Source organism: Cherax quadricarinatus, chromosome 62 (genome assembly GCF_038502225.1).
Source record: "Cherax quadricarinatus isolate ZL_2023a chromosome 62, ASM3850222v1, whole genome shotgun sequence".
NCBI classification, from domain to species: domain Eukaryota; kingdom Metazoa; phylum Arthropoda; class Malacostraca; order Decapoda; family Parastacidae; genus Cherax; species Cherax quadricarinatus.
The window spans coordinates 3,083,724-3,110,855 of record NC_091353.1 but is presented as its reverse complement, the minus strand read 5'-3'; the positions used below and the strand labels follow the sequence as shown (position 1 = coordinate 3,110,855).

Sequence of the window (27,132 nt, the reverse complement as noted above, 5' to 3'; positions counted from 1 at the left end):
ACAAGTTTGTTGAAAGAAGATGTTTATTGATACAATAAACTTTCACCATGGAGTGAATGATGGTGAAAGTTTTTCTTTTTCGGGCCACCCTGCCTTGGTGGGAATCGGCCAGTGTGATAATAAAAAATAATAATAATAAAATAATTTACTTTGTCAGTAGTGACATATAGTTACAGCATTTATTTGTTTACTTATACTGTGACAGTAGTTATTTATTTACTTATTTAGTTTTTCATATCATATTTGTCTTCACATTATGATATTTTCAACTTACAATGGGTTCATTGAAACGTAACCCCATTAAGGAGCACCTGTATAACCATTATTAAGAGATTATATTCCTAAGTAAGAGTTATTTCTGTTCATAAATGGTAGTAGAAATGTATTACACTTTAGTAAACTACATTAATTTTAAACCGGTTTTGGTAATCTGTATTTAACTCGTGTGAACTGATCTTTTTTATAAATTTATTACTTTCTGTCCCTATTTTCTTCAAAATTACATTGTACTTTTGCCAGGTTTAGGCGAAGTAATGAGCGCTCCAGTGGATGATGCAGATAGTGCTGCGATATCAGGAATATTTGAGGCCAGCCACATAGCCTCTCCAGTGTTGCCACAGTATCACCCTAGACAACTGATGGAACTTCTTAACTGTGGCAAAATACGCCGTGTTAAGGCCATTCTTGCACACTTGGTCAGGTACTATAATACTGCACTAGTAGACACATTCTGTATGTATAGTGATAACATTAACCCATGACATGTAAACTTATAATGTTTAATAAGTGTCACCACACAGTGTACAACCACACAGACACTGATCACCTCACACTGTTCAACCACACACAGATCACCACACACACTGATCACCACACACACTGATCACCACACACACACACATACACACACACACACACACACACCCACACACACACACACACACACACACACACTGATCACACACACACACACACACACATACACACACACACACACACACACATACACACACACACACACACACACACACACACACACACACACACACACTGATCACCACACACACACACACTGATCACCACACACACACACTGATCACAACATATTGTACAACCACACACTGATCACCATTCTTTACAACCATACTTAATATTTTTCCTAGATGCATAAATGTTTCTCCCAACAGGTGTCTTTCACAACTAGGCCAGAGAAGCACTGATTCTGCTTACCGCTCGAGCCTCTCAGATGCCGAAGATAATCGCAATCGTAACTGGTCACGGTCCCGCACTCTTTCTATGTCTGGCAATCAAGGAGGTTCTGTAAGTCTAAATTTTCTATACATTTTGTTAAGTGAATAGGGTAGGAAGCTACTAGTAGTGAGGGGTTTCATGCACTAAACCTGTGTGGATCATTCACTTCATGGATTATTGGAGGCTACAGCCACTGTGTTTATCACAGCCATATCTCTGTGGTCAAACTCTTGTAGAAAAGAGAGAGGGGGAACCATTGGGTGTCATAATTGGTATCCAAACACTATATGGGCTGATGAAAATAGCCAAAATTTTGATAAACACAGTGCATAAGGCACTTGACTCCTCCAGACAGCAACTGTAGATAGCATGATTGGCAGTGGGGATGGGGAGTACCTATGAATTTCCAAACACTCAACCTTTAAAACATTGCATGAAGGTTTTAAGGTATTATAAAGATGCACTTTGTCATGTTTACATAAAATCACATTGTGATGTCACGTTTCATGAGGGTATTCCAATGAGAAATTTGTTTTTGATATATTCCTTGTATTATAGTATAACTTCTTTTAGTGTTCTCCATTTAAGAATGTTTCTCTTAACAGACAAGTCGAGATGGACGAGGATCCGTCACACTGTTACCTGAAGAACTAACGCTGGACTACATTGAAGTGACGGCTATTCCTCCTCTGCCACTCTGGCTGCTGCTTGAGGCTGACAAAGATACACAAAATCAGCAGACTAAGAAAACAGATAATAAAGAAGATGTAAGTTGAACAAATTTGGTTTTACACTAGCAAAAATAATAATAAACTGCCTGTATCAAGTATAGAAAATACAACAGATAATTACATTTTAAAAAGTGCATCTTGGCTAAGTGGTCAGATGCTGAGTTGGTGAAGTCCAAGAAGAAAAGTGCTGCAACCAACCTATTAGACCATGCTAGAGTTGTTTCTTTATTCTAATACAATATAAGTTATGAATTCAGACAAAGTAAACATACTGTACCACTGTTTTGTTGAATTATATTCGTGAGTTTAATGGAAGAGGATTCTATCTGGGACAGAACACTGTAATAAAGGTTTTCCAGCAAACAGTGATTTTCTTCTGTAAGGTTACACTATCATTTGTTAGTAAATCTTCTTAAAATCTAGATAAATACAGTCTCTCCATTAACTGACTTACTCATCCTAAGGTATGGTCAGCTTATTCCATTGCTATCTCATGATATGGTGGTTTAAGGTGTCCCAAATGTATTTGAAGCTTAAGCTTAAGCTTCTGCCTATGTAAAAATATACTCTAAAAGTATTTATACCACTCTCTCTTATACTCTTTCTTGTAATCTTTTGTTTTATGCAATTTCTCTTTTACAGACATATGTGGAGTTGTTTGGAACTCCAACTATATCTGTAGATGAGGATCTTACCTTGGACGATGAAGAAGATATTGGCAGTAGGCGCAAATCATTGTCACATGAGGTCAAGAGTATTGCATTCTTTGGACCACGTCAGGTGAGAATTGCATTTGTGGGTAGCTTGTCACAAAAATTCAGTACTTGACATATGTTTGTATAGACAAGTGAAAATGAGGATTGTCTTCAGCAGCACATCCCAGTGTGAGTGAGAAAATGCTTTTATATCATTGGGAAAAATGTTTTCTCTCGTATAAAATGGAGGGTGGAGGTGGTTGAGGGTTGATGGCTGCTCAACTGAGACAAGGCCATAGGAAACATACCACCTAAAAGGACAACAAGTGATACACTGTGAGTGTCTAGGCACACACAAACATGGTTATTTTTTTTTCTACACATCGGCCATCTCCCACCAATGCTGGATGACCCAAAAAAGAAAGAAACACCATCATTCATAATTACTGTCTTTGCAGAGGTGCTTTGATATGACAGTTTAGATTTCACTCCAAACAGCCAATATCCGTAACCCCTCCTTTGAAGTGCATGCATTGTACTTCCCACCTCCAGGACTCAAGTTCAGCTAACTGGTTTCTCTGAATCTCTTCAGAAAATATTACCCTGCTCACACTCCAACAGCTCTTCAAGTCCTCAAAACTGTTCATCTCCACTCATTCCTATATAACACGCTCACATATGCCTGCTGTATGTCCAAGCCCCTTGCGCACAGACCTTCTTTTACCCTTCCCTCTTATCTTTTCTTAGGATGACCCCTACCCCTCTTTCCCTCCATTACAGATTTATATACCTCCCAAGTCATCCAATTTTGCTCCATCCTCTAAATGACCAAACCTCCTCAACACTATGAATTATACTTTTAGTAACTTCACACCACCACCTAATTTCTGCACTACAAATTTTCTGCATAATATTTACACCACACATTGCCCTTAGACGTGACGTCTCCACTGCCTCCAGCCTCCTCCTTGCTGCAACATTCACAACTCGTGCTTTACACCTATATGAGGGTGTTGGTACCACTATGCTCTCATACATTCTCTTCTTTGCCCCCAGGGATAATGTTGTTTGTCTCCACAGATACCTCAATGCACCATCCACATTTTTTCTTTCATCATTTCTATGGTTAACCTCATCCTTCATAAACCCATCCGCTGACAAGTCCACTCCCAAATAGTATCTGAACACATTTACTTCTTCCATACTCCCTCCCTCCAATCTGATATCCAGTTTTTCTTTACCTAACTTGTTTGATACCCTCATCACTTTACTCTTATATATGTTCACTTTCAACTTTTTCCTTTACACACCCTCAAACTCGTCCACTAACCTTTGCAGAAAGTAACCGTCAATTCCCAAGATGTAAGTCTAATACGTAATTCTATTTTCCAGGCTCAGATTTTGGCTGCCCTTCTCACCCACACTCACCTTCCTGGCCTCTCCAGTCTTGATCAAATGCACTTGTTGGCCTTAGCTGACACTGTGGCCTCGTGTAATGTGGACTTCGCCGACCGCTTTGATATTAATAAAGCCAAGGAAGCCTTAGCAAAGGAAACCTTTTCCAGGACAAGCACAGATGAGCCTTCCATGGGTAGGTTCTGGGGTAAAGTAGTTTATGTTTCTTGGCAGAAAATTTTATATTTTGTTTATAAGTTAATTTTTTTTTACTTTGAGCTCAAAATTCATGTAAACATTTTGCGATAAAACAGTTCTTTTCTCAAGACATTATGCTCTGACCACAAACTAAATATAATTTGTCCACATTTATATCATTAATACAAGTGTAACTCTACAGTCTGTTGTGTTGTTGCTTATGATAGTGTCATAAAAGGGATGGGGGAAGGGGTTTTACTCTTTAAAGATGCTTGTCAAATAAGTAATTAATTTATGACAAGGATGCTTTTGTAAAATGGAGTGTTAGTGTTTCCAGGAGAATATAAGAAAAAGAACAACCAAGTGAAGTGAAGAAACACACACTGTGCTAGAGGAAGATGGGTCTCATGGCAAGGTTAATAGGATAATACTAGCAAGTCAGAGAAATATTCTGATATGTAAATGGGTTGCATAAGAAAATCAATAATTTTTAATGATAATATGATTGTATATTTTCTGTCTCATGAACATGCAAGATTTCAGGTACGTCTTGCTACTTCTACTTACACTTAGGTCACACTACACATACATGTACAAAGAAGATGATTGTATAGTCCTAGGTAGTAGGTTGGTAGATAGCAACCGACCAGGGAGGTACTACCGTCCTGCCAAGTGAGTGTAAAACGAAAGCCTGTAATTGTTTTACATGATGGTAGGATTGCTGGTGTCTTTTGTCTGTCTCATAAACATGCAAGATTTCATGTATGTCTTGCTACTTCTACTTGCACTTAGGTCACACTACACATACATATACAAGTATATATATACACACCCCTCTGGGTTTTCTTCTATTTTCTTTCTAGTTCTTATTCTTGTTTATTTCCTCTTATCTCCATGGGGAAGTGAAACAGAATTCTTCCTCCATAAGCCATGCGTGTTGTAAGAGGCGACTAAAATGCCGGGAGCAAGGGGCTAGTAACCCCTTCTGTATATATACATGTATATATATTACTAAATGTAAAAGGAGAAACTTTTGTTTTTTCTTTTGGGCCACCCCGCCTTGGTGGGATACGGCCGGTGTGTTGAAAGAAGAAAGTTAATTGTATAGTGCTGGGTTGCCATCTTGGGTTTAGTACTTGTGAATATAATAATGATTATTTAGGGTGACTTTTATGTACTTAGTGTTTCTGTCTCGGGATGGGATTTCAGAAAAGTAAGTGAAAAAAATTTTTGGCTCATGGACTCTGATTGATGGTGCTGCCTATCTTATACAGTGGACCCCCGCTTAACGATCACCTCCCAATGCGACCAATTATGTAAGTGTATTTATTTAAGTGCGTTTGTATGTGTATGTTTGGGGGTCTGAAATGGACTAATCTACTTCACAATATTCCTTATGGGAACAAATTTGGTCAGTACTCGCACCTGAACATACTTCTGGAATGAAAAAATATCGTTAACCGGGGATCCACTGTATATGTCAATATTTATGAAGTTGACCGTTTCAGTGTCGGTCCCATTGTATCATAGCTTTGAAGCCAGTGTTGGTCTCGTAGTATGACACCATAAGCTCAGCTCACTCAGATAAGCTGTGAGTAGTAAATTTGAGCCTAAAAATGAGAGAATGGGTCTATGTGGTAAGTGTGTACCACATAAAAAAAACCTGCAGCACACAGTGCATAATGAGAAAAAACTGTAACTGTGTTTTTGGTTTAAAGCGACAAATTTTTTGGTGTATTTTTGTATGGTTTTTATAGTTACAGTAGACCATCATTTAACATGGTAGTTACGTTCCTGAAAACACCATGTTAGATGCACTGAAGAACATATGGGAAAAATAGGGTTACGTTCCTGAGAGCCCCAAAAAAGCCAAACAACTTTTTTTAGGCCTCCACATCTTACAAAAATAAAAGTGAAAATGTAATTGTAGTTCATTGTTATGATGTATTATGTAGTTTTTACAACTTAAGATAACAAATATAACAGAAATAATAGTATTTCTTACCTTAAATTGTGGGTGCTGGTGTTTGTGGATGATTGTGAAGAAAGTGGAGAGTTATGCTGTGGCCCTACTGGGCTGAGGTGGATGGTAGAGGTTCTGCTATTGAACTTGATGGTTGTACTGGAGTGTCTAACTTAAATCATTTAATCAAGTGATTCAGCAAATCAGTCAAGTCATTCAGTAAGCCTCAAGTCTTTCAGTAAGTCAGTCAAGTCATTCAGTAAGTCAGTCAAGTGATGGTGGGGTGGTGTTTGGGGGGTGGCTAAGGACGGTGGGAGGTCTCCCCAGCTGAACCACAACAAGGCGGCCGCTTGAAGAAAGGGAAGTTTTTTTTTTCCTTCCCGCAAACTGAACCATGTTAAATTCATCATACGACGTGTTACATAAAATTCTGCCACAATTCTTCAGTCGTCCTATAACCAAATCGTGCTAAATAAACTCGTGCTAAAAGACGGTCTACTGTATATTCTCGATTTCTTGGTCTTAGTTGATAAAATGGAAGATATTTTACAGAAATAGATATGATTTTGATTAGTTTCAGGACTGAAAATACAGCTTAAAATTGAGCTCAAAGTAGCGGAAATGTTTGATTTTTGCCGATAAGTGTCCAACTTGCCAGTCTAATATACATTTAGGAATGCACTAACATTATTTTTACAATAATGCAGTAGTCTGCATAAAAGTAAATTTTCTATTTTTTGTGTGAATAAAAATTCAAAATGAAAAGCAAGCATAATATAAGAGAAATAAGTAATACTGGTTGACTTTACTGGGTTATATATATGGTATATTGTATCTTCTTCTTTCAACAAACCAGCCGTATCCTACCAAGGCAGGGTGGCCCAAAAAGAAAAACAATAATGTATACAGGAGAAGGGGTTACTAGTCCCTTGGTCCCAGCATTTTAGTCGCCTCTTATGACAGGTATGGCTTACAGAGGAGGAATTCTGTTCCACTTCCCCATTGAGATAAGAGGAAATAAACAAGAGCAAGAACTAGTAAGGAAATGAAGAAAGCCCAGAAGGTGTGTACGTGTATGCTTGTACATGCATGTGTAATGTGATTCTAAGTGTAAATAGAAGTAGCAAGACATACCTGAAATCTTGCATGTTTATAAGACAGAAAAAAGACATCAGCTATCCTACCATCATGTAAAACGATTACAGGCTTCCATTTTACACTCGCTTGGCAGGATGGTAGTACCTTCCTGGGTGGTTGCTGTCTATCAACCTACTACCTAGTATACAGCATAATTTTTTTTTTTTTTCAACACGTCGGCCGTCTCCCACCGAGGCATATATACTTTATAATTACAGTGGACCCCCGCCTTACGATCAGCTTTTGTACGTGTATTTTTGGGGGTCTGAAACGGACTAATCTAATTTACAATATTCCTTATGGGAACAAATTTGTTCGGTAACGGCACCCAAACAGACTTCTGGAATGAATTAATATCGTAAGTCGGGGGTCCACTGTATTTTTTTTTTTTTTTTTTTAATCTTCTAAGACTATGTTCAAGAAATACTTCTATTACAATTATTTCAGAGTGTATCACTCATCAAATCATGGAAATTATTCACAATGACTTTACTGGGTTATCCTGAGTTATACCTAGTGTGCTTTGTGGCTGAATTCCATTGTTAGTATCATGAAATTGTAATAAATTTGGACTGAATAAGTCATCTTCGAGCCACATGTACACCCTGCTTGCTGGTGGGGTAACAACAGCTCCTGGTTCCTTTGTATACTTTTGCTAATAAAGCGTACTAGTACGTAGGACAAATAGTCATCCCCTGAGTAGTTAACCATGTTACATTGTGTGGACACTGCTGGCCTTAGATTTTTTTCAAATGCTTGAATAAATGGAAGAAGCCCCAAAGAGTTGCCCTGAGGTGAAAAATATTGGCAGGTGGCAGATTTGTGAGTAGGAAAAATTGTGAGTACTAGTATGTCAGACACAGTAACAGCACCTGCATACTACACCTACCATCTGACTTACGACCGAGTTCGGTTCCGAGAAACCGGTCGTAAGTCGAAATGGTCGTAAGTCGAACTTTACTGAATATCAACAAAACATTTTTGTAATGACTTTATTTTATTGTTTTATTTTGTATTTCATGTTTTACTTTACTTTTTATACTGTAAGTACTGTGTTTTATACTGTAAGGTTTAGGATAAACACTGTGTACAACACAAATAGTTGTTTATTTCCCAGAAATTTGGCATAAAAAACACGGTCGTAAGTCGAGTGGTCGTAAGTCGAGCAGGTCGTAAGTTGGATGGTAGGTGTAGTATGTTGGATGCAATTAGAGGGTTAATATTGAATCTGCTTTTATTTCCAGAGACACTGGATGACTGTGGTTTACGTTTCCTGCTGGCCATGCGTCACCACACATATTTGCTAAGATGCTTGCCCATTGCCCAGCGAGCAGCTCTGCAGAAAGGGGGCATTGGTAGCCATAATTTTGTATGGGCCTTCCACTCAGAGAGTCAAGAAGAACTTCTTGATTTTATCCCATCTATGAGACAGGTAAAAGAAGCCTAATTATATGAGATAATGTGGGTAATATTGTGTATACCATTGGCATAAGAATATCCAGTGTAGAAAGGTTCCAGTGTATCAGAGCATTTACATACTGTATAGTGTAGGCCTTAAAGTGAGTTATTGTTACGACATTTGAAAAAAGATGAGTACTCTGCACTCTACCTTGCTTCTACTGCAACAAAACCACGGAACAGGTGGGGGTTTGAGCCCATGGTGAGTGAGTCATAAAACTTGTGCACTGGTCTGTTGTTTTATGACTCATTCACCATGGGTTCAAACCCTCACCTATTCTGTGGTTTGTCTGCAGTCATGTTATTACAGTTTTGTGAGTCATTCTACTACAACTTTTGTTTCATGTATTCAAGTGGGAGGTGAAAAGTACAATGCTTGCACTTTAAAGGAGGAGTTTGGGATATTTGCTGTTTAGAGGGACATATGAACTGTCATATCTGCATGCTCTGGCAAGACAGTAATAGTGTAAATGATGGCAAAAGTGTTTATTTTTTTGGATCACCCTGCCTCTGGGGAGATGGCCAGTGTGTTAAAAAAAGTAAATGTGACTAGTTGATAAATACCCAGCATTAGAAAAATTGGATTTTAATATTGTTATGAGAGGACTATAGAAAACATGATATTCAGTCATGAAAGTGCATTTTCTGTAAACAGTTGTTTCTCAAATATAGTGGACCCCCGCATAACGATATTATTTCAATCCAGAAGTCTGTTTGGGTGCTGTTATAGACCGAATTTGTTCCCATAAGAGATATTGTGAAATAGATTAGTCCGTTTCAGACCCCCAAAAATACACCTACAAAAGCACTTACAAAAATACACTTACATAATTGGTTGAGTTGGGAGCTGATCGTTATGCGGGGGTCCATTGTATATGAATTGGTGGAAATTACTTGACCGTTCACTTTGCTTGAAAAATAAGAAAGTTTTGTTGCACCATCCAGAAAACGGAAGGCAGATATAATAAAATTGCAGCTTTTTTTTTTCTTTTTAATCACTGGCCATCTCCCACCAAGGCAGGGTGACCCAAAAAAAGAAGTGCTTCACAATCATTCACACTATCACTGTCTTTTCAGTAGTGTACAAATACAACAGTTCAGATGTTTCTCTTAACAGCAAATATCCCAAATGCCTCCTTTTGAATGCAAGCATTATAATTCCCACCTCCAGGACTCAAATCCAGCTAACCAGTTTCCTGAAACCCATTAGCTATTTACATTAAAATCTGAAACACATCTGCCAGTTTGCTGTAAACTCATAAAGAGAAAACATCAGCACGCATATTATTAGCAGAATGGCTGAATATACAACTCTTGTTTTACCAGGTGGATTTCTGTATTTGCAGGGTAACCCACGTTGGGCAGAGTTACGGGAATTAGGATTTGGATGGTGGGTCAGTAACACTACAATCTTAACCCGCTGCTTTAACAAGGTAATTATCATAGTGTTTGTTGCAAGAAATTCATTATTAAAAAGACAGTCTATATATTTTCTCATAGTTTTTGTATATTAGGGAAAACTTCATACTGGTGTATACATATTAAGATAAAATTTTTTAATATAATCATGGTTAGCATTATGATTTGTCTTTTTTCAGATTGCAAAAGTTGCATTCCTTGCAAAGAATGATCCCCTGGATGCTGCTATATACTACCTTGCCATGAAAAAGAAGAATCTAGTGTGGGGTCTCTTTCGCTCAATTGATGATAAACGAATGACGAGCTTTTTTTCCAACAATTTTACCGAGGAACGGTGGCGAAAAGCAGCATTAAAGAATGCCTTTGCCTTGTTAGGGAAGCAACGTTTTGAACATGCTGCTGCATTCTTCCTCTTGGCTGGATCACTCAAGGATGCTCTGGAGGTAAGATAATCATGTTTGTTGCACTTAGAATTGTGATGTACATACATTGCTGGAAACAGCAAGGGAATGAGTGATGGTAAATATAATTTTCTTTTCTGGGTCATATTGCATAGGTGGGAAAAAGCCATTGTCTTAAAAACTGTAATACAGGTCTCCCTCAACATTCGCGAGGGTTAGGGGATCAAGAGCCTCGCGAATGTTGAAAAATCATGAATGTTTGGTGCCCCAATATATTGTAGGGAAATATATTACAATACTGCTTCCTTAACTTGTTGAACCATGAATAATCATAAAATACATGAAAACGTCATAAATTGTACTAAATATATACATGTTATGCTTTAATAACGTATGTTATTTAATAACATGTATGTTATTAAATACCACAGACTCCACCACTGCCTCCACCACTGCGAGTCCCTACTACCCTCCCTCCGACCCCCGCAACTGGCAGCCAGCCCTCCCACCACTCAGTGTGGTGAGTGTTTTGTTTGTTCATTATTTGCTATTAAACTACAGAATAAATAATGTAAACCCATTCATGACTGCATATTGGAATGGCTATTAGGAAAGGTATTAGACGGTGACATCATATGTTTACTCTTGAACACAACAAAGAATCGAACATTTCTGCTATTGCTAATAATAACAATGGTAATAATAATAATAATAATAATAATAATAATAAATACGATATAACTGAAGAAGGAAATTGTACAAAAATACGAGGGAGTGGTTGACACATCGTCAGTGTGACTTTGTTTATGCTGGAGTGAGCATTAGTCTCCCTGCTCTTCCAAACATTTCACAATAATTCAGCGGTTGAGGCAGTGGTATTTAATAACATATATGTTATAATAATAGTACATGTTATTATTAATAACATGTATTATTATTAACATGTATTATTATTAACATGTATGTTATTAAATACCATTGCCTCAATCACTGCCTCTACCACTCCAGTCACACTCAATCTACAAGCACCAAACACAATGAATTATTGTGAAATGTTTGGAAGAGCAGGGAGACTAATGTTCACTCCAGCATAAACAAAGTCACACTGACGATGTGTCAGCCACTCCCTCGTATTTTTGTACAATTTCCTTCTTCAATTATATCATATTTATTATTATTATTATTTTTTTTTTTTTTTTTTTTTTTTTTTTTTCAACAAGTCGGCCGTCTCCCACCGAGGCAGGGTGACCCAAAAAAGAAAGAAAATCCCCAAAAAGAAAATACTTTCATCATCATTCAACACTTTCACCACACTCGCACATTATCACTGTTTTTGCAGAGGTGCTCAGAATACAACAGTCTAGAAGCATACACATATAAAGATACACAACATATCCCTCCAAACTGCCAATATCCCAAACCCCTCCTTTAAAGTGCAGGCATTGTACTTCCCATTTCCAGGACTCAAGTCCGACTATATGAAAATAACCGGTTTCCCCGAATCCCTTCACTAAATATTACCCTGCTCACACTCCAACAGATCGTCAGGTCCCAAGTACCATTCGTCTCCATTCACTCCTATCTAACACGCTCACGCACGCTAGCTGTAGCAGAAATGTTTAATTCTTTGCAGTGTTCAAGAGTAAACACATGATGTCACCGTCTAATACCTTTCCTAATAGCCATTCCAATATGCAGTCATGAATGGGTTTACATTATTTATACTGTAGTTTAACAGCAAATAATGAACAAACAAAGCACTCACCACACTGAGTGGTGGGAGGGCTGGCTGCCAGTTGCGGGGGTCGGAGGGAGGGTAGTAGGGACTCGCAGGTGGCGGGAAACTTAAATATGATTTGGCGGCTGGGAATTTGGTGGCCGGGAATTTGGCGGTTGGGAATTCGCGAATGTGTGAAGCCCGTGAAAGTTGAAAACGTGAATGTTGAGGGAGACCTGTACTATAAACAATAGGAGGAAGTGTAAATGGAAGGGTGAGTTAAGCAATAAAGAATTGGGGGGAATGGCAGTTAAAATTGTATAGAAGATATGCACAGCCAGACTTGGAGTCCTGGAAGTGGTAAGTACAGTCCCTGTACTCAGAAGGAGGGATGAGGTTATACAGTCTCTCCTCACTCAACGATGTGGTTCCATTCCTAAGAGCAGGTCGGTAAGTGAATTGGTTGTTAAGCAAAGAGCATACTATACTGGTAGTGGGTTTGTGTCAACCATCTTTTTTTAATGTCACATTTGCACCATTTATAACAATTTTAGTATATTTTTAAATGTTTATACGGTAGTGTACTGTATATTGTAATGAACAGAATAGAGGAAATCGGCTCTAATAAACATTACATTGGTTGGCATACTGGTTGGAGAGCTGGTTGGTAAATGAGTACATCGCTAAATGATGAGAGGCTGTATTGCAGTTTTTGAACTGAAATATCAGCATGCCTCTGGCAAGATGATGATGATGATGATGGAGTGAGTGATGATGAAAGTGTTTTTTTTGTTTTTCATGTCGCACTGCCTTGGTGGGACACAGCTAGTGTGTTAAATTATATGTGCACAGCTCAGGAGAGCAGTGATAGAACATTCAGTGACTGGAAAGAACCTTCTATGGTATGGTCATCATACAAGAGCCTCTAGGAAAACATAGAATCTGGTTTTATTCATGGGACGTGTTCCATATGTATTTCGTTCATGCTTTGCATGATGCTAGTTGTCTAACCTCATGTTCAGTACCTTGCCTTTATTTTGGAGTTTCTTTACAAGCTTTTTATTACTCCTCCACCATATGTATAGACTATCGTAGATTACTCCTTTTCTGTTCTGCTGCAATAATTTCTAAATATATATACCTGTTTTTGTTGAACCATCTATGGTGTTATTGTTAAGCTTAGAAAAACCAGCATAATACTCTTTAATGTATTGTACTCAGTATTAGTTTCTGTCAAACATAAGACTAACTTTGGTTCCCTGGGCAAGTTATCTTTCATAATGAGCAAGGTGCATATAGCTGGCAAAACTACCAAATTGGATAATCCAGAGAACCATTCACTAACTTGCAATGTCTACAAACTTTTCATCCATTCTCTTATTACCCAAAAATGAAAATAACACTTGAAAGTACTCACATAAACAAAAAGGGAACAGAAAAAAAATCATTCAGCATTAGATTTGGCTAAACTTTATATTAACAACCTAAAGTAATTATACCCTGTTAAGAAATAGATTTCATGCAGGTAAATGGACACATTTTAAAGGAGGGGTTTGGGATATTGGCAGTTTGAAGTGACGTCTAAACTATCATGTCTGGGCCCCTCTGCAATGACAGTGATTATGTATGAGTGATGGTGAAAGTGTTGAATGATGATGAAAGTTTTTTTTCCTTTCATTTTGGGTCACCCTGCCTCGGTGGGAAACGGCTGACGTGTTAAAAAAAATGGACACATGCAACTATTTATTATTTTTTTATTATCACACTGGCTGATTCCCACCAAGGCAGGGTGGCCCGAAAAAGAAAAACTTTCACCATCATTCGCTCCATCGCTGTCTTGCCAGAAGGGTGCTTTACACTACAGTTTTTAAACTGCAACATTAACACCCCTCCTTCAGAGTGCAGGCACTGTACTTCCCATCTCCAGGACTCAAGTCCGGCCTGCCGGTTTCCCTGAATCCCTTCATAAATGTTACTTTGCTCACACTCCAACACCACATCAAGTATTAAAAGCTATTTGTCTCCATTCACTCCTATCAAACACGCTCACGCATGCCCGCTGGAAGTCCAAGCCCCTCACACACAAAACCTCCTTTACCCCCTCCCTCCAACCTTTCCTAGGCCGACCCTTACCCCGCCTTCCTTCCACTACAGACTGATACACTCTTGAAGCCATTCTGTTTCGCTCCATTCTCTCTACATGTCCGAACCACCTCAACAACCCTTCCTCAGCCCTCTGGACAACAGTTTTGGTAATCCCGCACCTCCTCCTAACTTCCAAACTACGAATTTTCTGCATTATATTCACACCACACATTGCCCTCAGACATGACATCTCCACTGCCTCCAGCCTTCTCCTCACTGCAACATTCATCACCCATGCTTCACACCCATGTAAGAGCGTTGTTAAAACTATATTCTCATACATTCCCCTCTTTGCCTCCAAGGACAAAAAGTTCTTTGTCTCCACAGACTCCTAAGTGCACCACTCACCCTTTTCCCCTCATCAGTTCTATGATTCATCTCATCTTTCATAGACCCATCCGCTGACATGTCCACTCCCAAATATCTCAACACATTCACCTCCTCCATACTCTCTCCCTCCAATCTTTCATCACCTAATCTTGGATATCAGATTGGAGGGAGAGAGTATGGAGGAGGTGAATGTATTCAGATATTTGGGAGTGGACGTGTCAGCGGATGGGTCTATGAAAGATGAGGTGAATCATAGAACTGATGAGGGGAAAAGCGTGAGCAGTGCATTTTATTATGGCAACATTAGTTGCATCTGTGACCATTACTTAACATTTTGTTAGTAATTCTGCCTTTATTACAGATTTCATGTAGTTGAGAAATGAATATATAAGAGCAGGCTCATCATTTCTTTACTTAAATCCGTTGCAAAATAATGCCTTTATATTGTCAACAATTTAATTTTTCCTGTTGACATTATCATAATATGACTTTGATAGTGCCCTTAGTTTTGTTGTATGTAATTAAATGTTTTACTTACTGTATATATTTGTTATTGAAGAGGTAGTTGTTTTTTACTGGCAGACTAGGCTCTACATGTAGCCCACTGCAGGGTAACACTGTAACTGAGCTGTCGTATCTGAGCACTTCTGCAAAGACAGTGATTATGTATGAGCGAGATGAAAGTGTTGAATGATGATGAAAGTATTTTCTTTTTGGAGATTTTCTTTCTTATTGGGTCACCCTGCCTCTGTGGGAGATGACCGATGTGTTGATAAAAAAAAATATATATATATAGTAACAGGTAATTTTTCAACTTCTTTTGATGTATGTGAGAAGTTAAATGTAATCATTATCTTTTCTCAGGTGGTTCTGAATAAACTTCAGGATGAACAACTAGCTATAGTAATAATACGTCTGTATGAAGGAGAGTATGAGGCTGTTCCCCCAACTCTCAGCAAACTTCTCTATACTGTAAGTTAGTTGAAATTCTTCTTCCATATATGTACTAGTAGTTAAGTTTGTTTCTAGTAACTGGTTTCTTCCTTACACACTGAGTACATATATGTTCTCCTTGTCATACATACAAGCATATCACTAGAGGCTCACATCAGCTGAATAACCAGTACATATGTCCTCAGTATGGCAGCAGTCATTCTTCAGGTATTAACTGTTGCTGATTCTTAAGGCTCAATATAAAAACTGATGAAGTTACTCCACTTTAATTCAAAGATCATGATGGGATTAATACCCAGTAATATATGTGATGATCATTGTTATTTGGCTTCCTGGACATACATTCTGTATTTATGAGAGTTATCAGCCTTAATAAGCAGAATATTGTAAAGGATAGTGAGTCATCCCTCTCCTTTTCTAGGCTTAATTGGATGGATTACTTACCTTCGCTCATCTGGTTGTTGAGTTGTCCAGTGGCCATGACTAGGATGTGGTTCTTGAATCTAAGGCACATGATGTGATGCAGTATTATGTTATTAAAACCATCTCTCTAGAGGTGCTTCATGTAGAGGTTAGCCATAATTGCACTTGAGGGTCACCCCAGTGCCTTGATGAATTATCTCTATTCTGTCACCAAATTAAGATTAAGATGGAGAGTAGGATAGCAGATGAACAAGGAGGATTTAGGAAAGGTAGGGGGTGTGTAGACTAAATGTTTACAGTGAAACATATAGGTGAACAGTATTTAGATAAGGGTAAAGAGGTTTTTGTGGCATTTATGGATGTATGGAATAGGAGGTAGGTTATTGAAAGCAGTGAAAAGTTTTTATGAGTATAGTGAGGCTCAGGTTAGAGTATGCTGGAGAGAGGGAGATTATTTCCCAGTAAAAGTAGGCCTTAGACAAGGATGTGTGATGTCACCATGGTTGTTCAATATATTTATGGATGGGGTTGTAAGACAAGTGAATGCTTAGGTGCTGGCAAGAGGTGTGGGGTTAAAAGATAACGAATCTAACACAAAGTGGGCGTTGTCATAGTTGCTCTTTGCTGATGACACTGTGCTGTTGGGAGATTCTGAAGAGAAGTTGCAGAGGTTGGTGGATGAGTTTGATAGGGTATGTAAAAGAAGAAAATTAAAACTGAATATATGAGAGAGTAAAGTGATGAGGATAACAAAAAAATTAGGTAATGAAAGATTGGATATCATATTGGAGGGAGAAAATATTTAGGAGTGGACATGTCAGCAGATGGGTCTATGAAACAGGAGGTGAATCATAGAATTGATGAGGGGAAAAAGGTGAGTGGTGCACTGAGGAGTGTGTGGAGACAAAGAACTTTGTCCATTGAAGCAAAGAGGGGCAATGCGTGAGAGTATAGTTATACCAGTGCTCTTACATGGGTGCAAAGCATGGATGGTGAATGTTGCAACAAGGCAAAGGCTGGAGGCAGTGAAGATGTCGTGTCTGAGGGCAATGTGTGGTGTGAATGTAATGCAGAGAATTCATAGTTTGGAAATTAGGAGGAGGTGAAGGATTACCAGAGGGCTGAGGAAGGGTTGTTGAGGTGGTTTGGACATGTAGAGAGGGTGGAACAAAATAGAATGACTTTGAGAGTGTATAAATCTGTAGCGGTGGGAAGGCAGGGTAGAGATCGGCCTAGGAAAGGTTGGAGGGAGGGGGTAAAAGAGGTTTTGTGTGCGAGGGGCTTGGACTTCCAGCAAGCATGCATGAGTGGGTTAGATAGGAGGGAATGGAGACAAATGGTTTTTAGGACTTGACATGTTAATGTTGCAGTTTTATAACTGTAGTGTAAGCATGCCTCTGGCAAGACAGTGATTAAGTGAATGATCGTGAAAGTTTTTCTTTTTTGGGCCATCCTACCTTGGTGGGAAACGGCCAATGTGTTAATAAAAAAATAAACTGTTACCAAAGGAGAAAATCAATAATCTTGATACAGAGTTTGGTAAGGTTGACAAAATCCTGGGGTGGCAGTAGGAGTGCCATGTCTGATAAAATGGAGCCCATTGAAACATCCAAACATGCCTTGCAGCTGCTCATTCTCCAACAGTCCCCACCCATCCTTCAGAATGCAGGCATTTTTCTTCCCATCTTGAGAACTCTACTTTAAACTGTCCAAATGTAAATCTACATTCGCTCGCGCAGCGCTCCAAACGTAGAGCTACGCACATAAAATGAAGCATAGATCTACATTCGGAGTGCCATGTGAGTGAACGTAGATCTACGTTTGGACAGTTTAAGGGTTAACAGTGTGATATTACAGAAACTGCATATGTATGATTTTTCTTATATTTTAGGATACTAGATCTAGTTGGACATTCTTAAATGTGAAACTCAATCTTTCAGAGGATTTTGGGAAAAGATGACAATGGCGAAAATATTGATTTGACGAAAGTTCATCCCAATCCTTTCTTCCGCTCGGTGGCATACTGGATGATAAAAGACTATAGCAACTCTTTAAATACACTGCTTCAAACTGATGCTTCACTGGGTATACACCACCCAGACTATGTGGTCACTAAGTCCTCCACAACAAGTAGGGTTAGTGCAGGTTAGTCTGAAGTGCAGCCAAAAGTTGTGCTAATTCTAGTTGATGTAGAAAATAAGATGAATAAGTCTCAAGACTGAGCTGCAGAGTTTTGATAGCTAAACAAGGTACAGTGGTAATAAACTATTTATATGTTTATATCTGGTTAGAGTTGTAATGAGTTATTTATGCAGACATAAATTAGGTTGCTCTGGAACCCAGGATGACATCAATACCTACTATGGGTTAGTTGTGGCTTGATGATAAGATTAATATTAAATTAAGCATTTCATAAATACAAAAGGATTGATGATTAATACTACATCCTTAGGCTCATGGACTTTTAATTAGTTTATATAATTGATTAGCTTTAGCAAAGAAAATACAAAATATTATTTTTCATAATTATTTTCAGCTGATCCAAGTGTGTTTAACTTTTACATTTACCTGAGGACTCACCCACTGCTGATACGACAATGTATTGCAAATACTGCAAAGGGAGGAGGAGGCTCACTAATGGCATCCCGGTCAGTACCAGTGTAACGCAGATTTTTTTTATTTTTTATATGCATTGCCCATTTCCCAGCATGGTAAGGCTACCTAATGAAATACACACATTCACCATCATTTATGCAATAGCTGTCTTGCCAGGAGTGCATGAATATCACAGTTCAAGTTTAGTTAGGGCTCATTAACCCTTTGAGGGTCGACAGGCCCTCTCCGAAACTTGTTCTCAGGGTCAGCCAAATTTCAAAAAAAAAAAAAAAAAAAATCTTATGAAAAGATAGAGAATCTTTTCCCGATCATAATGAGACCAAAAGTATGAAATTTGATGGAAAACTTACGGAATTATGCTCTCGCGAAGTTAGCGGTCTCGACGATGTTTACACATCGGCGATTTTGCCCACTATGAGCCCTATTTTCGGCCAATTCCAATGTACTAGTCGACAAAAATCATAACTATTTCGCTAGAACTCCATTTTTTCTATCGAATGAGTACAAGAAACCACCCATTTACTAATTTCAACTATCCAATAAAGTGGTCAGAATTTAGCAATTTTGCCAATTTCACACAAATTCCTAAAGGTGCCAATTTCCGAATAGGGTCCAGAATAAACAAAAAAGATATTCCTGGCACTAAAATAACAAGTTCTCTGTTCGTTAATCACATCTCCAGGCCCCTCTTATATTTCTTTGACTTTCCACTTTGAATTTTTATTCTTACAAAAAATAGAAGATTTACTGTTATGCAGACTACTGCATTAGTGTAGAAATGGTATAAATAATATCAGCGCACTTGTGAAAGAATATTAGACTCACCAGTTGACGTGTATTGGACGCTTGGCATGATTTGTTTACTTTTGAACTTTGATAAAAATCGAACATTTCTGCTACTTTGCGCTCAATTTCAAGGTACTTTTCATTGTAAAACCAGTCAAAATCATCTCAATTTCTGTAATATGCCTCCCATTCTATAAAATGAGACCAAGAAAACTAGAATACAACAATAAATACCATACAAAAATACAGTGCAAAGTCGCTGTTTTATTCCCAAAACACGGTCAAAGTTTTTTTTTCTCATTACGCACTGTGTGCTGCAGGATTTTTTTTTATACTGCGCACACTGGCCACATAGACCCATTCTTTCATATGTAGGCCTACCAGCTTTCTCTCATTAGATTTGAGAGCGCTAGAATTTAGGCATACTAGTACGTCAAAAACACTGGGTCTTAAGCCGTACTAGTACGACCAAAACCCTCAAAGGGTTAAGTATATTGACTACTCATTCTATCAGGACTGCTCTTAAGTACATATTATATGACTAATACTCCTTTGGCAGCAGTGCTCTTTTGGTTTCTTGTTGAAGTTAACTGTTTGTGGTTTAATATATGAAAAAGCTCACAGTTGTTTCACTTTAAGTGTCTGGTGGGTCAGCTTAGGATCATGATGAAAAGGTATTGGAGAGCAAGTGATAGTGATTGTGCTTTCTTGTTTGAGTTACTCTGCTCTGCTGGAAAATAGTTCCTAAAATGTTAATTTTATGTATGTAATATTGGTACTTAATGGGTATTTTCATTACCCTATAATTTATGTAATATTGGTACTTAATGGGCATTTTCATTACCTTATAATATATGTAGAGGTCAGGTCATAACTCATCACTCCATGTATCTTTTTCTTGTCTTTTGCAGAAAATCTTGTACAGATACCAATCATTATATTCTTGGGTAATATGTAATATAAAGGGATTAAATAATTTTGCTCTTTAGGAATGATACAATAGAGCGTCGATTATTTGCCAATCGCATATTTGATATTTAACATTGTCCAGTGGTTTTATTGATCTGACCCCTATGATTCTAATGCTAAAAAATATATTTAACAAAAGATGTTTTCCGGTGTAATGGAAAATGTGACTATCCTTTCTTCAGTCCACATTTGAGAGCTGGATAAATATTTATTCTATTGTATTTGTAAGTTGACAGTGATTTCTGTATTTTGGAATCATTTCTCAGCCTTGGGACGGGTCAAGACATGCTTGACAAAAAGAGTGTGTATGAGAGTAGCATGACCCCTCTGGAGAGGCAGCTGTACTTCACCACAGCCCATGCTCACCTGCGTTCTGGCTGCCCAACACTTGCACTTGAGGTCTTGTCCAAGTTACCTGACAATGTAATTGATCTAGAGAATCCTGATACTGGAGGTAAGAGCTCAGTTCTTTCTATTTGGCTTTGTGACTATTGTTGATCTTCACGCGTGTTAGATAGGAGTGAATGGAGACGAATGGTATTTGGGACCTGACGATCTGTTGGAGTGTGAGCAGGGTAATATTTAGTGAAGGGATTCAAGGAAACTGGTTATTTTATATAGCCGGACTTGAGTCCTGGAAATAGGAAGTACAATGTCTGCACTCTAAAGGAGGGGTTCAGGATATTGGCAGTTTGGAGGGATATATTTTGTATCTTTATACATATATACTTCTAAACTGTTGTATTCTGGGCACCTCTGCAAAAACAGTGATTATGTGTGAGTGAGGTGAAAGTGTTGAATGATGATGAAAGTATTTTCTTTTTGGGGATTTTCTTTCTTTTTGGGTCACCCTGCCTCGGTGGGAGACAGCCAACTTGTTAAAAAAAAAAAAAAAGCTTCCTTGAAGCATGAAAAACAAAGTCGACCCCTGACAGTGACATGATGAGATGAGATGAGATAACAACTCATAAGAGCTGACGTTTGATGAGCATACACGAGGGTGGGGAAGGGTGCAGCTGATAAGAAAAGATTAGAGGTGATATTTGATGAGCTTCGTCCTCACTTTGCTTTCGCTGGTACACAAACATGTCTGTCTATTTGTCTGTCTGTCAAGCTCCCTGTCTATCTGTCTATCCATCTAGCTCTCTGTCTCAGAGAGAGCCACAAGACTGTGTCGTCATCACGTTTACTCACATCTTCAAGCAGAGTATAGCACTCTGTCTGAATCTTTTGGGTTATCCTAGGCAATTTACACTATGTATACTTGTATTTATTTCAGGTACGTCTTGCTACTTCTACTTACACTTAGGTCACACTGCACATGCATGTACAAGCATATACAGTGGACCCTCGGCTAACGATGGCATCACCTAACATTAAATCCAGCTAACGATACATTTTAACGCAAACATTTTGCCTCGGTTAACGCTAAAAAACTCGCCTAACGGTATTCGTTCTCAGGCACCAATTAATATCGTTAGGTGAGGGTCCACTGTATATACATACCCCTCTGGGTTTTCCTCTTATTTTCTTTCTAGTTCTTGTCTATTTCCTCGTATCTCCATGTGGAAGTGGAACAGAATTCTTCCTCCGTAAGCCATGAGTGTCGTAAGAGGTGACTAAAATGCTGGGAGCAAGGGGCTAGTAACCCCTTCTGTATATATTACTAAATTTGAAAGGAGGAACTTTCATTTTTCCTTTTGGGCCACCCCACCTCGGTGGGATACGGCTGGTACGTTGAAAGAAAGATACTTGTATTTATGTGTACCTGTGAGACAGAGATAGACAAACAGATAGAGAGACAGACAGATTGACAGGGATACAGAGACAGAGACAGACATAGAGACAGACAGACAGAGATAGAGATAGACAGAGATACAAAGATAGGCAGACAGATAGACAGACCCTAAACTTGGGGTTAACATCACTTTCCTATTAAAAGAGGAGTGTTAATATGACATTACATCAGTGAATCCTTGGTGTTTGCTGCACTGTTTGCTCTAGCTGGCACTCAATTTAACTGACACTTCCACAAGGTACTAAGTGGTCCCAGATTTTTTAATACTGTGCACACTGAGTGTTAGAACCCATTCTATGCTGACAAGGCATCTCAGGCCAATCATGCCAAATTTGAAGGCAGGAAAAATAAAACCTATAAATGCATTTGGGGCGCTACACATAAGAATGTATATATACGTTTGGACTGTTTAAGGGTTAACCCTTTCAGGGTCCGTCCCGTAGATCTACGGCTTTACGTTCAGGGTCCAAACCGTAGATCTATGCCATGAGCTCAGCTCACTCTGATAAACTGTGAGTGGTACATTTGGGCCTAGATATGAGAGAATACATCTATGTGGTATGTGTGCACCACATAAAACAGATCCTGCAGCACACTGTGTATAATGAGAGAAAAAAAATGAAATCATGATTTTTCGATTAAAACAGCAACTTTGCAGTGTTTTTTCGTATGTTTTTTATAGTTATATTTGCGATTTCTTGGTCTCATTTGATAGAATGGAAGACATATTACAGAAATAGAGATGATTTTGATTGGTTTTAGTACTGGAAATGGCTTGAAACTGAGCTCAAAGTAGCGGAAATGTTAAATTTTTGCCGATATTCAAGAGTAAACAAACGACCTCACACATCTAATACACGTCAGCTGGTGGGTCTAATATACATTCACAAATGTGGTGATGATATTTATACAATTATTACAGTATTGCATAAGAGTAAATCTTCTATTTTTTGGTGTGAATAAAAATTCATTATGTGAATAAAAAATCAAAATGGAATTTATTTGTAAAGCCTCAAAACATAACTAATGAACAGAGGAAATGTTAGTTTAGTGCTAGGAATGCCTACATTGTTCATTCTGGACCCTATTTTGAAATTGGAATATTTTGAACTTTGTGTTAAATTGGCCAAATTAACAATTTCCGATCACTTTATTTTGTAGTTGAAACAGTTGACTTGGCGATTTCTTGTGCTCAATCGATAGAATAGAAGTAATACTAGTGAAATAGCTAAGAATTTGGTTGATTGGAATAATGTAATTGGCCTAAAATGGGAGTCAAAGTCGGCAAAATCGCCGATTCGTAAATATCGCTGACACATCAAAATTCACGAGAGCATAATTTCGTCAATTTTCCACCAAATTTCGTACTTTTTGTTTTATTACCTTCACAAAAAGATTCTCTACAATTTCATAAGAAAAAAAAACAAATTTTTTTTTTGAAAATTCTTGGACACTGGTGCGTGACTCCAGATTTGGGCCTTGGACCCTGAAAGGGTTAAAGGAGGGGTTTGGTATATTTGTCCCCTCAAGGAAGGTTCCTTGATGCTGGTGAAGGGGTCTTGATCTAGGGAATTGGATCTGTGCTCCAGTTTCCTGAACTGAACCTGAATGCCTTCCATCCCCCTCCCCCAGTCACTGTATAATCCCTACAGGTTTAGCGCCACCCTACCTTGGTGGGAGACAGCCGATGTGTTAATAAAAAAAAATAATAATTTGCTGTTTGGAGTGAATGATGGTGTGAATGATGGTGAAAGTGGTTTTTTTTTTTTTTTTTTTTTTTTAAGGTCACCTTGCCTCGGTGGGAGACAGCCAGTATGTAACTGAAGAAGGCACTCATGGTGAAATGTTTCCTCTAATAAATGTCCTGAATTTTACACGGGTGTCTTTTTCCACATCTTGTTGATATCACCATACTATTTTTCATTATTGGATTTGTCATACTTAGAGCACATATCAATACGTGTGTGTCTGTCAACATTGTTGACTTACAATAACCTTTTCAAAGAAAAGCACCAAGGATTTAGCTGTTACATAATATTCTCTCCCCATAAATATTGGTAGCCCACAAGGCAGCTTCTTGGGACACTCTGATTTTACATTTTTATCAGTGACTTTCCCACTGCCACCTAACAACTTAAACCAGAGAAGGCTGTTATGATAAATGAAGTATTTTCATCAATGTCACAATTGTTTACTAATCTTTGTATTTCAAATTGTCCCTTTTAAATATAGATCTTTTGGGAAGTCCATCAAAAGAGCACAAACCTGCCTTTGAGTTAATAGACAGTGGAACCCTTGAAAGTGGCGCCTCCTTTGAACGCAGCAGCCGTGTAGGTGATGGCCAAGATACATCTGCTAATCTCTTTACCTTCAGCTCAGGTACAGTATTAATAACAAGATCTTGGCATGTAGATTTTATTTTTTTTAAAACACCTGCCACCTTCCACTGAGTTAGGATGACCCGTAAAAGAAGAAATGCTTTAACCATCATTCGCTCCATCACCATCTTGCTAGAGGCATGCTGACACTGCAGCTCGGATGCCCCTCCTGTTGACAAGGTTATTTCAGCTAAGTGTGATTGTATTTATTTTTTCTTGTGCTTGTTGGTTTGAATTTTTTTTTTTTTTTTTTTTTTTTTTTTTTTTTTTTTTTTTTTTTTTTTTTTTTTTGTTATAATTTTGGCATGCAGGTGTTTGTGTTTATATTTGTTTTTAACTTTTTATTGGCCTTAAAGATCACAATGCTTTGTTCATCTTTCAACTTCCTTTCCTGTTGACAGGTTTTTCTGTAAAAAAATTGTCACAATAAAATGGATGGCACAATTTACAACTGCCCCACAATTTGGAAAGTAAACTCTATTTCAGTTATTTAGGCGGCAATCCGGGATGGCAGACCAAAATATTATCTGAAGTTGTGGGTTACTTGTTAATTGTCTCAGCCATGGTATTGTGACTTATCTTTAGAAATAAAATATCACAGAACAATTAGTTTAACCCTAATTCAAACCCAAGTTTAAAGTTTTACTGCTGTCTTTTTAGCTCTAGGATGAAGGAAGTCTGGCCAGTTTCCAGATGGAGGGTCAACCTCCAACACTCTACATTCTCCCCCAACTGGTTTTCCACTTCTATTTAAGAATATTAAGATTCGCTTGAATAAAAAGAACCATGCATGCAGCTTCAACTTGGCATGCTTCATAGTTGACTGTAGAATGGTATATTGTAGTTTAGGGTCATTGCAGTTGATGTTCATGCACTTCTGGCAAGACTGTTATTGAATTAATGATTTTTTTTTTTTTGTGACCCTACCATTATGGGAGACCGCTGTTGTGGTAAAAAAAAATGAAATGAAATATATAATAATGAGATTATTAGGCTGATTCCATATGTGCACCCTTCATATAGAGTACCGATCTCCTTTAGCTGTTTAAAATACCACAAGATATTTACCAAAAATTAATTTTGTTTTTAAACAGATGAGCTTCAGAAATGTTTTCTTAATCCTTCAGTACATTTAATTTTTCTTTTAACAAGTCGGCCATCTCCCACCTAGGCAGGGTGACCCAAAAAAAAAGAAAATCCCCAAAACGAAAATACTTTCATCATCATTCAACATCTCACTCATACATAATCACTGTTTTTGCAGGAGTGCCCAGATACAACAGTTTAGAAGCATATATAAAGATATAAAAAGTGACCATCAGAGCCCCAGTGATGGATCTCACATTGTGGCTCTGTACTGTCCTATTACACATCCCTCCAAACTGCCAATATCCCAAACCCCTCCTTTAAAGTGCAAGCATTGTACTTCCCATTTCCAGTACTCAAGTCCGGCTATATAAAAATAACCGGTTTCCCTGAATCCCTTCACTAAATTAAAATTTTTAGTATTTTCCTATTTCTATATCATTTATTCTTAATCTTTTTAGTAGGCTTTACAGGAGAAGGGTTTACTAGCCCATTGTTCTCGGCATTTTAGTTCACTTTAACAACACGCATGACTTACGGAGGAAAGATTCTTATTCCACTTCCCCCATCGATATAAAACAAAAAGCAATAAGAACAAGAACTATTAAGATAAAATCAAAGAAAACTCAGATGAGTGTGTATACATAAACGTGTACATGTATGTGCAGTGTGACCTAAGTGTAAATAGAAGTAACAAGACGTACCTGAAATCTTGCATGTTTATGAGACAGACAAAAGACACCAGCAATCCTACCATCACGTAAAACGATTACAGGCTTTCATTCTACACTCACTTGGCAGGATGGTAGTACCTCCCTGGGTGATTGCTGTCTACCAACCTACTACCAAAATCATATGCAATATGTATTATGGGGAATCAAATACAAAATGGGAATTGACAGTTACTTTTTGCTGATGATACTGTACTTATGGGAGATTCTAAAGAAAAATTGCAGAGGTTAGTGGATGAATTTTGGAGTGTGTGTCAAGGTAGAAAGTTGAAAGTGAACATAGAAAAGAGTAAGGTGATGAGGGTATCAAATGATTTAGATTAAGAAAAATTGGATATCAAATTGGGGAGGAGAAGTATGGAAGAAGTGAATGTTTTCAGATATTTGGGAGTTGATATATCAGCGGATGGATTTATGGAGGATGAGGTTAATCATAGAATTGATGAGGAAAAAAAGGTGAGTGGTGCATTGAGGTATATGTGGAGACAAAGAACGCTATCTATGGAGGTAAAGAAGGGAATGTATGAAAGTATAGTGGTACCAACACTCTT

At 38.1% G+C, this 27,132-nt stretch overlaps 1 protein-coding gene across 10 annotated transcripts in view; it reads left to right on the top strand.

Annotated features, from left to right (window-relative positions):
- Positions 1 to 27,132, top strand: part of Rbcn-3A (rabconnectin-3 alpha) — a 237,540-nt gene that overhangs the window by 78,874 nt on the left and 131,534 nt on the right. For all 10 annotated transcript variants that reach the window (XM_070098327.1, XM_070098328.1, XM_070098325.1 and 7 more), the window contains 13 exons: positions 520 to 700; positions 1,188 to 1,320; positions 1,857 to 2,018; positions 2,625 to 2,762; positions 4,070 to 4,268; positions 8,615 to 8,802; positions 10,175 to 10,261; positions 10,427 to 10,690; positions 15,705 to 15,812; positions 18,158 to 18,362; positions 18,754 to 18,865; positions 20,855 to 21,042; positions 24,619 to 24,765. In XM_070098327.1, coding sequence (XP_069954428.1) covers positions 520 to 700; positions 1,188 to 1,320; positions 1,857 to 2,018; positions 2,625 to 2,762; positions 4,070 to 4,268; positions 8,615 to 8,802; positions 10,175 to 10,261; positions 10,427 to 10,690; positions 15,705 to 15,812; positions 18,158 to 18,362; positions 18,754 to 18,865; positions 20,855 to 21,042; positions 24,619 to 24,765 — 2,112 coding nt within the window. The remainder of the gene's footprint in view (positions 1 to 519; positions 701 to 1,187; positions 1,321 to 1,856; positions 2,019 to 2,624; positions 2,763 to 4,069; positions 4,269 to 8,614; positions 8,803 to 10,174; positions 10,262 to 10,426; positions 10,691 to 15,704; positions 15,813 to 18,157; positions 18,363 to 18,753; positions 18,866 to 20,854; positions 21,043 to 24,618; positions 24,766 to 27,132) is intronic.